Source organism: Schistocerca serialis, chromosome 2 (genome assembly GCF_023864345.2).
Source record: "Schistocerca serialis cubense isolate TAMUIC-IGC-003099 chromosome 2, iqSchSeri2.2, whole genome shotgun sequence".
NCBI classification, from domain to species: domain Eukaryota; kingdom Metazoa; phylum Arthropoda; class Insecta; order Orthoptera; family Acrididae; genus Schistocerca; species Schistocerca serialis.
In genome coordinates this window covers 84,795,051-84,810,051 of record NC_064639.1, presented here as the reverse complement: position 1 = coordinate 84,810,051, position 15,001 = coordinate 84,795,051, and the positions used below count along the sequence as shown (strand labels likewise).

Here is a 15,001-nt window from a genome sequence, read left to right as displayed (position 1 = left end):
GCCTTCTCATGTTGGAAATATATTGGACCTAATGGCAACAAATTAACTGTTCAGTAGACCAGTTACAGAAGTAATAGTGTCTTGTTACGATAAGTAGCTTGAAACATTCAGCTCTGGGCAGGAGCTTGTAGCAGAACTGTGGCTGAAGTTTCAAAGACTAGCTGACCGAGCCTGAGATGTATACATACCTACATACATACATACAATTTATCATTGGAGGGATTCTCCATCGGTATCAGTTTCAGTATCCATAAAGAAACTTCTACATAAAGGGTGACCACTGCACCACAAGTGTGAATCAAATTGTGTGAGTATAGATAGAAAGATGCTAAATGAAACACATGTGGCTTTCAAAGGAGCTCTGTGTAATGCTTTCAATAACTGCCATAGCAGAATCATGTTGAAAGAGCTATGACAAAGCCCAATGATGGTCTGTTGGCTGGACAGAGCGTAAAATTTGATAAGAATGAGGTTTCTTGTTTTGATGTTATCATGGTTATAAATGATTTTTGAGAAACTACATACACAATTTTACAAGCCACCAGTGAGGATCATACCTGAACAGTGGCTCAGTGGATACATTGCAGGTACAGATCATACAGTCAGGTTAAAGTCGTATTTTCTGTTTACATTTTGCCACAGCAAATCTTTAGAATTTCGTTTAATTGTTGTTTGCTCTCTCCAGAAATTTAACTGCAGCATACTTCTTCATTCTTTAACTCACATTTCTGGAATGTAGCATAAAGTTTTAGCTGTTGTTTCAGAAACTGTGCACTCTTGTTTTTGTGCTTTTGTTTACATACAGTTGCATATAGGCCAAATTTGTGGAATCATACTTTCATGTTTATCTATAATTTAACTGACCTATTCTTAATAAACTGTTACATTTATTGTGAGTGAAATGTGCTTGACTTGCCATAGAATGATTACGTCGGGGCTTCAGTGTGATGGATGCTGTAGTTTTTTCCATGTGGGTGACTGTAGTGGTGCGGGAATAGGGGAAGTAAATGAGACTCATCAGTGGTTTTGTAGGATGTGTAGTAGAGATAGGAAGATACTAGAACAGGAGGGGAAAATTGCCGCCCTTCAGGCTGAGTTAGGCAAGGCCATGTGAGACATTGACAGGTTAAGGAGGGAGAAGGGTAAAGAGAGGTGGGAAATGGCAACAGGAGGAAGAAGCTTCATGGTGAATGTGGAAAATAGATTTGACCTGTTGCTTCAGTTAGAAGCTGATGAGCCTCAAGCAGTTGCAGGTGTAAACAGGGCACAACAAACTTTCAGCAGCAAATTGAAAAGTAAGAATGTAGGGAAATCAGTAAAGAGAAAGAAAGTGGTGTTGTTAGGTAGTTCCCATGGAAGAGGTGTTGGCCAACTTTTGCATTATTAACTATGATCAGAATACCAGTTTACCAATTTTTGTAAACCTAGAGCTGGTCTGGAGCAGGTGACAGAGGACTTAGGATCACTGTGCAAAGATTTCACTAAGTAAGACACCATGGTTATGGTGGGTGGGCTAATTAATAGTACTGACAGAGATCCTGGGTACAGTACACAGTGTGACCTGGCAAAGATTCCATCAGCATCGAAGCATACTAGTGTTGAGTTTGTATCTCTTCTTGGGCACCATGACTGACCCCATTTGAACTCTTCTGTCCAGAGAGTTAATTTGGAGTTGGAACGGCTGCTTATGTTGGGTGCAGGATCACACATTGGTGTGGTTCCTGTTGTGTCTCTCAGTAGGTGGGATTATACTAGGCATGGCCTTCACCTCAACAGGAAAGGGAAGGGTAAACTGGCTGGGAAAATAGCAGGAAAGTTAAATGGGGGAGGCACTGTCACGAGTGATAAAATACCAGTGGTTATAGGGTTCAGAAACGACCAATTTTTAGGGTAGGGAGGACAGAAAGAAACCAAGTTTTAAGAGAGGTTAGGACTGAGACAATCCTTCAGTTTGAGAAAGGAACCAACAAACATAATTCTAGCTTGTTACATGAGCACAAAAAGCTATTGGTTAAGAATTTTGAACAATCAGCAGATATTTCAGCTCTACCCAATTTTAACTCAGCTATCTTTATTGCATCAAAATATTCAAGGACTGAGAAATAAAATTAATGAATTAATTATCTGCATAGATGAATTAGAGTCCTTGAACCCAGCTGAAACAATATGCTTCTCTGAACATCATGTGAACACTGTCTAACCTTGAGTAAGACCCTGAAAAAATTTAAAGAAAAAGGCATCACAGTGAAATTGTCTAAAGCACACTTTGTGCGACAAGAGCTTAAGTTTCTAGGATATATTGTAGGGGTGCAAGGCATTAGACCAGATCCTGAGCGCATAAAAGCTATTAAAGAATGTCCACCCCTTAGAAACATAAGACAGTTGAAGGGATTTATAGGAATGGCTGGATACTATAGACAGTATATATGAGGTCAAGAAGTGAATGACCCAAGAATTTTACATTTATTAAGAAAGGGAATACCGTGGCTTTGGGATCAAGAGGCAAATGATGCATTTGAAAATGTAAAAAGAGCACTGGTAGAATCACCCATATTACATCATCTGAGTATGGGTGCGCCATTTAAAATTTCAACCAATGCATCTGATTGTGGTATTGCAGAAGAACTTTTTCGAGGATAGTGGGGTCTAGATAATGTAAATCATAGATCCATAGCTTTTGCTAACCATAGTCTTAATAAACGTGAATTAAACTATGCAGCTACTCAAAAAGAACTACTGGCAATAGCATGGAGTATCCAAAAATTCCAAACACTAGTATGGGAGTCAGAAATCCATGTCTGTACAGATCATCAAGCTCTATCTTTTTAAATGAGTAGTTGGTTGTTACATAGGAGATTAATGTGATGGATGTTGTTCCTACAGAAATATGACATTAGGATACAGTATGCAAAAGGTTCTGAGAATACTGTACTGAATGCTTTGTCTAGGTTACCAATAGGCACAGAAGAGTTAAATCATACGGAGGGAACTGACATAATTTTTGCAATTAATTTTATGACAGTATACTATCCACACACCAGGGTACTGTAGCTGGCCCAAAGGATAACAGAAAACATCCATCATGATCCCTATTTCACAGGAATGTTTGCTGTGTGTATCAGGAATTCCTTACCTCCTAATCAAGCAGGAAAGTGGAAAATTATAGGGCATAATTTGTTTTGGTTAGACAGTATAACATTGCAACGTTGCCACATTTACGTTTTGAAGTTAATGAAAGACAAAATTGTGTGGTTTATTCGTAAGGGATATGGATATGCGGAGTAAAAAAGTGTATAGCTCATATGAATAAGTTCTGTTATTTTAAGAAGCTTGGACATCTTTAATTAGGACCTGTAAAATCTGTCTGAAGGTGAAAGAGAGTAACACTCATGTTAAATACAAAATGTATCCAATTATTCCTAAATCGTTACTCGATCTTACAGCAGCAGATTTTTTTGGACCGATTCCTAAATGAAAGGGAGGAGTGTCATACATTTTGGTCATCATATAGTGCTGGTCAAAATATGTTAAGTTAAATCCTATCAAAAAAGCAAATGCACAAATGGTTATACACTGTTTGTAACAGTACTTTTTGGAGTTGGGAAAACCAAATCAATTTCTCACAGACAATGGACCACAATTTGTCAGTAATGAATGTAAAGAATTTCTAGCTTGGGAAGATATTCGTCAAGTATTAATATCCAACTATAGCCCGGCCTCTAATCCATGTGAAAGAGCTGTGAAAGAAATTGGGAAATTATGCCGCACCTACTGCCATGAAAAACATACTTTATGGGCAACAAAAATTAAAAACTTTGAAGTTTTTTTAAATGAGTTACCACATTTATCAACTGAATTAACACCTTTGGATCTACCTGGACATCTTACTCTCTACTACGAACTGAATCAGAAAATAGTTTCTAGAAATTTAGTTGAAAAGGCACAACAAAGAGTGAGTAAGCATAATGAGAAAGCTGTAGAACTGCAGTACAAGGTTGATGACCTAGTCCTTGTAAAACAGCATCTTCAGAGCTCTGCCCTGAAGAAAGAGAGAAACAAGTTTTTCCAAGAGTATGAAGGACCATACTGAGTTCAAATGGTTATCCATCCCAAGACATTATTTTTAGTGGATCCTACAACTGGGTCAGAAAAAGGAAAGTACAATATAAGGACATAAGAAGATGGCACACTTTGGTGCCAGCAAAATTGGCTCAGACACAATGGTTACCTGACACCTCCACAGCCAGCATCATCTGCAGCAGACCCACCAATGTGCACCTCAGAAACAGCGGGTCTCAGTGCCAAAACGTGACACACAGGGTGAGAAACAAGAGGCCTCACTTTAACCAGGACAGTGCACACCATATGCACTGGTCAGAGTATCCAGATGATACCGTCACCCACACAGATGGCATGACACGGGGCATCACCATAGAGAGTGACGCAATACTAACTTTGCCTGACTTCCAGTCACTTGTTCCGTACCACCTTGCCATCGTCATCATTGACTGGTACTGTGCTGGCCCTAAGGGCCTCTCTTGTAGAATAGCATATAACATCTGGCTGTAAGATTGACATCAAAAGTGAATCTGAGGGTATAGTACTCACTGAGATTCAGTTCATTTTTGTTAGTGTCTAGATGAAATGTGAATAACCCCATTACAAAATAATTATAAAATCAGTATTGACTCTTTGCTTTCTTTTCTTGTACTCGCCATACTGTAAACCACTGCAACCATTGAAACACTGTAGCCTTCATATGGTTCTCTTACTTGGTTTAGGGTTAATTTCTGTGCTGTGTGTCTGCGTGCCATGCATCAGACAGCAGTAATGTTATCTTCCTCATTTTTGTTTATTGTTCCCAGCTCAAAATTTCTATTATTGTAGTATGAATTTTTAATTGTTTTATTGGTATACATATAATCACATAAAGTTTTGCAAATATTGTATCTTAACATGTTCTTTGTTTATTTTGCAGAGAAAACGTCAGAAACAGGAAAAATAGAAGATTTGGATCGGGGAGCAGTTCCTATGAAATATGACAACATTGAAAGTGGCATTGCCTCAGCAAATCTCCAAGAAGCAGTCTATATTGCCACTCCAATGCGTGTTTCTCTGGGACAGAGACAAGATATCAGTCCTTACGCAACATTCCGTGTCCCTGTTCTGGGAGATGCAGATCATTTGGATGCTATAGACAATGTTGAATCACACAGGACTTCCAGCTGCCTCCAGTACAGTGAAAAGCCGCATCATTCATCAACAGTAAGTGTAAAATTGTTGTTAAGTTACACGTATCAAGTTGTGCATAAATGACTAAAAGTAATTATAGATTCTGATCTAATATTAATCATGTTGCCACATCACTCAGTGGCATTACAGTAAAACTTCCATCAACTGAAGATAAAGTAAATTTACACTTGAATGCAATTGGTCAAAATTCATAGTAACAAACGGCAACACAAACATTAGCTTTGGGAACCAATGATTCCAGTAGTTGATTATTCTCACATTCCTACACAGATATTGGTAAGAAACCCCCAATAACCTTGAGTCAAAGACAGGACGAGGAGCGAAGTATCAGATAAAGACACTAAACAGGAGAAATTTTAACACCTGAGAAGTGGGAGAGAAAGGGAACAGTGTATCTGTATGATATAAATAAGAGTTATATTTTATGTCTGTATCTATCTTGTTGTACCAAGGATGAAAGCCCAATCTCCATTATTCACAGATTTTAAATGGAGATTTTCATCATTGCCTGGTAAAGCAGCCATACAGTCATAACTGTATTTTTTGGAAGTCTGTTTCACCATTTGTCAACAGTGGCTTTCCTTCACATTATTTCATCATAATCAGACATAGTTATCACAACTTCAGCTCTGAAATGCTCATGTTGTTGTTGTTGTTGTTGGTGGTGGTGGTGGTGGTGGTGCTGCTGCTGCTGGTGGTGGTGGTGGTTTGGGCCTCAGTCCAAAGACTGGTTTGATGCAGTTCTCCATGCTACTCTATCCTGTGCAAGCCTCTTCATCTCCTAATAACTACTGCAACCTACATCCTTTTGAATCTGCTTACTGTATTCACCTCTTAGTCTTCCTCTATGATTTTTACCCTCCATGTTTCCCTCCAGTACTAAATTGGTGATGCCTCAGAACATGTCCTACCAACCAATCCCTTCTTCTAGTCAAGTAGTGCCACAAATTCCTCTTCTCCAATCCTATGCAGTACCTCCTCATTAGGTATGTGATCTCCCCATCTAATCTTCAGGATTCTTCTGTAACACCACATTTCAAAAGCTTCTACTCTCTTCTTGTCTAAACTGTTTATCATCCACGCTTCACTTCCATAGAGGAGTACAATCCATACAAATACTTTCAGAAATGACTTCCTTACACTTACATCTATACTTTACATTAACAAATTTCTCTTATTCAGAAATGCTTTTCTCCCTATCATCAGTCTACTAATATATCCTCCTTACTTCAAGCACCATTAGTTATTTTGCTCCCAAATAGTACCTACTATTTTGAATGTCGTATTTCCTAATCTAATTCCCTCAGCATCACCTAATTTAATTTGATCACATTCCATTACCATTGTTTTGCTTTTGTTGATGTTCATTTTATATCCTCCTTTTAAGACACTGTCCATTCTGTTCAACTGCTCTTCCATAATATTTCTCTCAAGTTAATCTCCCTTGCATAGACCCTCTATATACTCCTTCCACCTTTCCACTTTCCCTTCTTTGCTTAGGTCTTGTTTTCCATCTGATCTCTTGATATTCACACAGGTGGTTCTCTTTTTTCCAAAGGTCTCCTGTAGGCGACTTTTTGTCTTACCTGTAGTGATATATGCTTCTACATGCTGACATTTTCCCCTCTAGCCACTTCTGCTTAGCCATTTTGCACTTCATGTTGATTTCATTTTTAAGAGATTTTTACCCTCCACACTGCCCTCCAACACTAAATTGGTGATCCTTTGATGCCTCAGAACATGTCCCACCAACCAATCCCTTCTTCTAGCCAAGTAGTGCCACAAATTCCTCTTCTCCCCAATTCTATTCAGTACCTCCTCATTAGTTATGTGATCTACCCATCTAATCTTCAACACTCTTCTGTAACACCTCATGTCGAAAGCTTCTCTTCTCTTCTTGTTATTGTCCATGTTTCACTTCCATACATGGCTACACTCCATACAAATACTTAAATCTGTACTCAATGTTAATAAATTTTTCTTCTTCAGAAACACTTTCCTTGCTATTGCCAGTCTGCATTTTATATCCTCTCTAATTTGACCATCATCAGTTATTTTGCCCCAAATAGAAAAAAATCATCTCCTACTTTAAGTGTCTCATTTTCTAATCTAATTCCCTCAGCATCACCTGCTTTAATTCAACTACACTCCATTATCCTCATTTGCTATTGTTGATGTTCATCTCATATCCTCCTTTAAGACACCGCCCATTCTGTTCAACTGCTCTTCCAGGTCCTTTGCTGTCTCTGACAATTACAGTGTAATCGGCAAAACTCAAAATTTCTATTTCTTCTTCATGGGTTTTAATTCCTACTCCAAATTTTTCTTTTGTTCCTTTACTGCTTGCTCAATATACAGATTGAATAACTTGGGGATAAGCTACAGCCCTGTCTCACTACCTTCTCAACCACTGCTTCCCTTTTATGCTCATTGACTCTTGTAACTGCTATCTGGTTTCTGTACAAATTGTAAATATCCTTTTGCTCCCTGTATTTGACCCCTGCCACTTTCAGCATTTGAAAGAGAGTATTCCAGTCAACATTTTTAAAAGCCTTCTCTAAGTCTACACATGCTAGAAATGTAGGTTTGTTTTTCCTGAATCTGTCTTCTAAGATAAGTCGTTGGGTCAGTATTGCCTCACGTGTTCCAGCATTTCTACAGAATCCAAACTGATCCTCCCCAAAGTCAGATTCTGCCAGTTTTTCCATTCATTTGTAAAGAATTCTTGTTAGTATTTTGCAGCCATGAGTTATTAAACTGACAGTTTTGTAATTTTCACACCTATCAACACCTGCTTTCTTTGGGATTGGAATTATTATTCTTCTTGAAGTCTGAAGGTATTTCATCTGTCTCATACATCCTGCTCATCTGATGGTAGAGTTTTGTCAGTGCTGGCTCTCCCAAGGCTATCAGTAGTTCTAATGGAATGTTGTCTACTCCCAGGGCCTTTTCTTGGCTTAAGTCTTTCAGTGCTCTGTCAATTTCTTCACACAGTATCATATCTCCAATTTCATCTTCATCTACGTCCTCTTCCATTACCGTAAAATCGGCCTCAAGTGTATCACCCTTGTGCAGACTCCCTGTATACTCCTTCCACCTTTCTGTTTCCCTTCTTTGCTTGGACCTGATTTTCTATCTCAGCTCTTGATATTCATACAGGTGGTTCTCTTTTTTCCAAAGGTCTCTTTAATTTTCCTGTAGGCAGTATCTATCTTACCCCTAGTGATATATGCCTCTGCATCCTTACATTTGTCCTCTACTCATTCCTGCTTAGCTATTTTGCACTTCCTGTCTATCTCATTTTTGTATTCCTTTTTGCCTGCTTTATTTACTGCATTTTTATATTTTCTCCTTTCATCAATTAAATCTGATATCTCTGCTGTTACCCCAGAATATTGTTAATAAAATATAAATCAGGATTGACAGATTAGAACAGTGTGCCAGCCAGAACTTCAACTCGTAACCTTGACCTTCCTGGGTAATTCTTTTAAAGACTACAGAAGTAGCTTCAATGTTGTCTGTTCTTCTTAACTGCTTTCCAAATTTCATAGAAGCTCTCATTGATAGCTTGCTGGAACAGCACTCCTATGAGGTAATATATTGTGAAGAAATGTCTCAGCCACAGCCTAAGGATGTCCTAAACTCCACAGTGGAGTGTGCACTCTTATGAAACATGGTGGCAGAGTAAAACTGTGTGCTGCATGGGGTTGAAATGTACAGAACTTTGAGTCATTCAGGCACAACTCAGTTTGTCAGTTAGCCTTCCCTCAATGCTATTTCAGGTATTAAGTTTCCTCAAAGATTTTCTTTTTAGTCAGTAACTGTTAACTACTTCTAACATTTACTTGGAGAATGTGCCTTACCCGTCAATTATGCATTATGGATTTTAGGATGCAACTGCACATTTTGGTTTTCTCAGTATTTATTTTATACCTACAAGTACCTAAAATTTCACTGAATCTCTTGATATTTGTCGGAAACAAGAACATAACTACTTACCATGGACTGGAAGCACTGAACAGAGGATAGGCACAGAAGCAATAATTGGGACTTATTAATCCAGTACACAAACCTTACAGGGTACACAGACATATAAACAGGTGCTGGGCATGAGGCCACAGAGCTGGGTCAGTATTTCTACATGCGTACAAGGGTCAGTTATGGATCTGTAACTATCTGAAGAAGTTCATAGGCTAAATTACGAGGGCAGTTCAATAAGTAATGCAACACATTTTTTTCTGAAGCAGGGGTTGTTTTATTCAGCATTGAAATACACCAGGTTATTCCCCAATCTTTTAGCTACACAACACTATTTTTCAACGTAATCTCCATTCAATGCTACGGCCTTACGCCACCTTGAAATGGGGGCCTGTATGCTTGCACGGTACCATTCCACTGGTCGATGTCAGAGCCAACGTCGTACTGCATCAATAACTTCTTCATCATCCGCGTAGTGCGTCCCACGGATTGCGTCCTTCATTGGGCCAAATATATGGAAATCCGACGGTGCGAGATCGGGGCTGTAGGGTGCATGAGGAAGAACAGTCCACTGAAGTTTTGTGAGTTCCTCTCGGGTGCGAAGACTTGTGTGAGGTCTTGCGTTGTCATGAAGAAGGAGAAGTTCGTTCTGATTTTTGTGCCTACGAACACGCTGAAGTCGTTTCTTCAATTTCTGAAGAGTAGCACAATACATTTCAGAGTTGATCGTTTGACCATGGGGAAGGACATCGAACAGAATAACCCCTTCAGCATCCCAGAAGACTGTAACCATGACTTTACTGACTGAGGGTATGGCTTTAAACTTTTTCTTGGTAGGGGAGTGGGTGTGGTGCCACTCCATTGATTGCCGTTTTGTTTCAGGTTCGAAGTGATGAACCCATGTTTCATTGCCTGTAACAATCTTTGACAAGAAATTGTCACCCTCAGCCACATGACGAGCAAGCAATTCCGCACAGATGGTTCTCCTTTGCTCTTTATGGTGTTCGGTTAGACAACAAGGGACCCAGCAGGAACAAACCTTTGAATATCCCAACTGGTGAACAATTGTGACAGCACTACCAACAGAGATGTCAAGTTGAGCACTGAGTTGTTTGATGGTGATCCGTCGATCATCTCGAACGAGTGTGTTCGCACGCTCCGCCATTGCAGGAGTCACAGCTGTGCACGGCCGGCCCACACGCGGGAGATCAGACAGTCTTGCTTGACCTTGTGCCGATGATGACACACGCTTTGCCCAACGACTCACCGTGTTTTTGTCCACTGCCAGATCACCGTAGACATTCTGCAAGCGCCTATGAATATCTGAGATGCCCTGGTTTTCCGCCAAAAGAAACTCGATCACTGCCCGTTGTTTGCAACGCACATCCGTTACAGACGCCATTTTAACAGCTCCGTACAGCGCTGCCAACTGTCGGAAGTCAATGAAACTATATGAGACGAAGCGGGAATGTTTGAAAATATCCCACAAGAAATTTCCGGTTTTTCATACCAAAATTGGACGAGAAAAAAAATGTCTTGCATTACTTATTGAACTGCCCTCGTACTATGTTACACTTATTATTTATATGGCCTGTTACTCAACACTACATCTCTTCTCATTGTATTCTGTTCAGGATTTTTCAGTACAATTTTGAGTCAGGTACACATTTAGTGTAAACTGCAGGTAACGAAACATAAATAATGATTTTTTTAAATTAATGCAATGAAAACAATTAGTACATCATTCTTTTTCTCAGATATTGGAACTTTAACATGAGTCTACAAACATGGTTTTTCTTTCTGCTTATACTGTGTATTGATAGATTTAGTATTGTATACCAGTTGCTTCTTTTGGTTCTATAAACTAAATGCCAAGGCTGTATAGTTCACTCAGTGAAGAATGCAGTAGTTGCCTCCCTGTTTTGTTTTCAACATTTTTATCCGAAGTTTTTCCTATGCTTACAGTTAGAGTGTAGCCATGCATGCTAGGGGGAGCATTTGCTCATGAAAATATACATACATAAAGCACTCCATTTTCTGGCTACAAGTGGCCCATTGGGACCATCCAACTGCCATGTCATCCTCATCTGAGGATGCGGATAGGAGGAGCGTGTGGTCAGCACACTGCTGTCCCGGTCATTATTATGGTTTTCTTTGACCAGAACCGCTACTTTTCGGTGTAGTAGCTCCTCGATTGGCATCACGAGGCTGAGCGCACCCCAAAAAATGACAACAGCACATGACGGCCCAGGCAGTCACCCATCCGAGAGCCGGCCATGCCTGACAGCGCTTAACTTCGGTAATCTGACGGGAACTGGTGTATCCACTGCAGCAAGGCCATTGCCATAGATACATACATGGCAATCACAGGCTCTGCAGACCATGTGCTGCTTCTCCAAACTACCTCCATTCCTTTTGGTTTTGTGTTCGGTTCCTCAGTGTCTTCAGTCCCCAGGGCTGCAGGTTCCTTTGCCAGTTTGTCCATCCAGTCCGGTTTGTCCATCCAGTGTTACCTTGGTCAAGCTATGTGAAGTGTCATGGCTTGGGGCACTTTCACAATAAATCAGTGATTACACTCACAAATCAATTTATTGACACAATCAGTTCCATAAATCAGGTTATTGAGAATGTCAGTTAAAGCAGTTCAAAACAAATCAGATGATTCCTTTTTGAAAGTGAAGGAGTAACTTTTTGACAATTTAAAGTTCTTGCAAAACAATATAATGTATGAGACTATCTTCTGAAAAGTTCTCTTGCAAATGAAAATGACTGTCTTCTTACACATGCACAGTAGATAGAAAATTGAAGTCCCATCTCTCGCCGGCCGCGGTGGTTGTGCGGTTCTAGGCGCTCCAGTCCGGAGCCGCGCTGCTGCTACGGTCGCAGGTTCGAATCCTGCCTCGGGCATGGATGTGTGTGATGTCCTTAGGTTAGTTAGGTTTAATTAGTTCTAAGTTCTAGGGGACTGATGACCACAGCAGTTGAGTCCCATAGTGCTCAGAGCCATTTGAACCATTTTTTGAAGTCCCATCTCATGAGCAATACAAGGATTTCCAGCCTCAGAGTCCACAGCTAAAGCAACAGGTCACCATGCGCAGTAGCTCTGGATGGCAAGGATGACCTCGAGTTTGGGTGGCAGCGTGGTGCTGGCAAACTTCTGCTTCTGCTGAAAGAGAAAGAGCTACCTGCTGCTTGCCAGGCAAGGGCAGTTGTATCTATGTCGTGGTAGACTACCAGGTAGCTATTGGTGTAGTGACTGGGCTCAGACTGGTTGAGGAAAATGGCATGACGGATGCACCAAAAGGTCTGTAGATGTGGCGGCCTCTACTGCTCTTGTGTGTACCCTCTGAACTAGCCTCGGCCAGGTGAAGTTAGCTGACTTCGACCAATGCACCTGCAGAGCTTGAATGAAAACATGCGTAGCAGTGCTACATTGTGGGTTAGCAGTGTTGCAGTAGATCCTGGAAACATGCTACTATGGGGCACCTGGTGTTTGGTTTCACTCCAGGTGCCTTCTTGACCTGTCTTTCTTCTGGCATATGGGCTACATGGTTCACCCATTGGATTCTTCTGCTCTTCAGCACTTGTAGAATTTTTGGTTGTCACATCAAGAGGTAGATTTCCTCATTCTTGCTCTTTCTCCTCCATACTTCTTTATCTAAGATAGGCTCCCATCTCTTGAACCTCAAACCATCTATCTCAAGAAATTGTTCCTGCTCTTGCTCATTTCCTGATACATTTCTTTCATCTCATTGTTTGATTCACTTAAAAGGACTATGTAATCTGCATATGTGAGATAACTGAAATAACCATTCATTTATACTCCAGCCCATTCCTGTTGCCTACAATCCTTTATTACTTTCTCCATGATGATACAGAACTGAACACATGAGAGAGCGTCCTCTTTTATGAGATCTGTCTCAGTCTCCAATGTCTCTGCTGTCTCACCTTTGAAATGCACTGTAGACCTCGACTCATCCATACAAGTTTGCAACATTTTCACTAGCATCTAAGGGATTCTGAAGTCATGCAGTGCATTGTATAGTTTATTCCTGTGGATGCTGTCATAAGGAGATTGAAAATCGATGAACAGACTGTACATACTTTTATCATATTGCCAGTGTTCTTCAAACATTTGTCTTAGAGTGAAAATGTGTTCTGTTGTTGATCGGTTTGGTTGAAAGGTAGCTTGGCATTCCTGTATGTTGGTCTCTAGAAATGGTTATAATTTTCTGAGGATGATGATAGACAGTACATTGTAGTTTACATTCAGCAAGCTTAAACCCCTATAATTATCACATTCCAATTTTCTCTCTAGTTGTATCTCAGGCATATTATGGGCAATTTCCTTTCATCTGGCAGTGTCTTATCAACTGGGTCAGGTTATATATCTGTAAGTGCAAGCTCTCATCTCCCTCTTTGATTAATTCTTGTTTTACTCTATCCTCCCCTGAGGCTTCAGTTTTTTTGAGTGTTTGGATTCCAGTTTTGGCATCTTCTTCAGCCACTTCCCATTCTTCATCATCTTTCCTTTCCTCCATGGTGTCTGCAGGTAACACCTCACTTTGTTCTGGGTGAACAAGGCTTCTGAGAAGTATTCTTTCCATCTTCCTCCAATTCTTTTCTTGTCAGTCAGGCAGTAGTAGCCAACTGAGATAGACACAGTAACAAGGAAGTAACCACTTTTGTGACATATACGAGCCTGATATACTGAGCCTGATGCTGTCGCCTGTCCTGTTTCGGAGGAAACCACTCAGCCTGCAAGATCTCGGCAATCACAGAGGGTGGGATTATTGGTAGTTAGGAGCTCCAACATTAGGCAAGTTATGGAGCCCCTTTGGGACTTGGCTGAGAAGAAGGGTAAGAAATCCTATGTGCACTTCGTGTGCATACCGGGTGGAGACATTCCAGATGTGGAAAGGGTCCTCCCAGATGTCATGAAGAGCACAGGGTGCAGCCAACTGCAGGTGGTTGCTCACATCGGTACTAATGATGTGTGTCACTTTGGATCAGATAAGATTCTCTCTGGTTTCAAGGAGCTAACAGAAGTGGTAAAGGCTGCTAGTCCTGCTTGCAAGATGAAAGGAGAGCTGACCATTTGCAGCATATTCGACAGGACTGATTGCGGACCTCAGGTACAGAGCTGAGTGGAGGGTCTGAATCAAAGTTTCAGATGGTTCTGTGACCGTGTAGGCTGCAGATTCCTCGACTTGTGCCAAAGGGTGGTTGGGTTTCAGGTTCCGCTGAATAGGTCAGGTGTCCACTATACATGGGAGGCAGCTACACGGGTAGCAGGGGCTGTGTGGCGTGGACTGGGCGGATTCTTAGGTCAGAGGGTCTCAGGAAAACACAAGAAGGGCTTCAGTCTTGAAGGGTGCAGGCTGAACACAGGAAGATAGTAGATACAGGAACCATCAGTATAACAGCTGTAAATTGTCGTAGCTGTGTTGGGAAAGTCCCAGAGCTCCAAGCAGTAATAAAAAGCACTGATGCTCAAATCATTATAGGCACTGAAAACTGGCTAAAGCTCAGCCAAAATTTTTGCGAAGAACCTAACGGTGTTCCGAAAGGTGGTGGTGTATTTGTTGTTGTTAGAAGTAGTTTAACTTGTTGCGAAATTGAAGTAGATACTTCCTGTGAGTTAGTATGGGCAGAGGTCATTGTTGGCAACTGGAATAAAATAATAATGGGATCCTTTTACTGACCTCTCAATTCAGATGATACAGTTGCTGAAAGGTTCAAAGAAAACCTAAATTTGATTTCAAACACA

General features: G+C 40.7%; 1 protein-coding gene across 1 annotated transcript in view; it reads left to right on the top strand.

Moving 5' to 3' along the window:
* Positions 1-15,001, top strand: part of LOC126455743 (Down syndrome cell adhesion molecule-like protein Dscam2) — a 408,979-nt gene that overhangs the window by 353,388 nt on the left and 40,590 nt on the right. Inside the window, exon 16 of the mRNA XM_050091511.1 lies at positions 4,979-5,265. Within this exon, the coding sequence (XP_049947468.1) occupies positions 4,979-5,265 (287 nt within the window). The remainder of the gene's footprint in view (positions 1-4,978; positions 5,266-15,001) is intronic.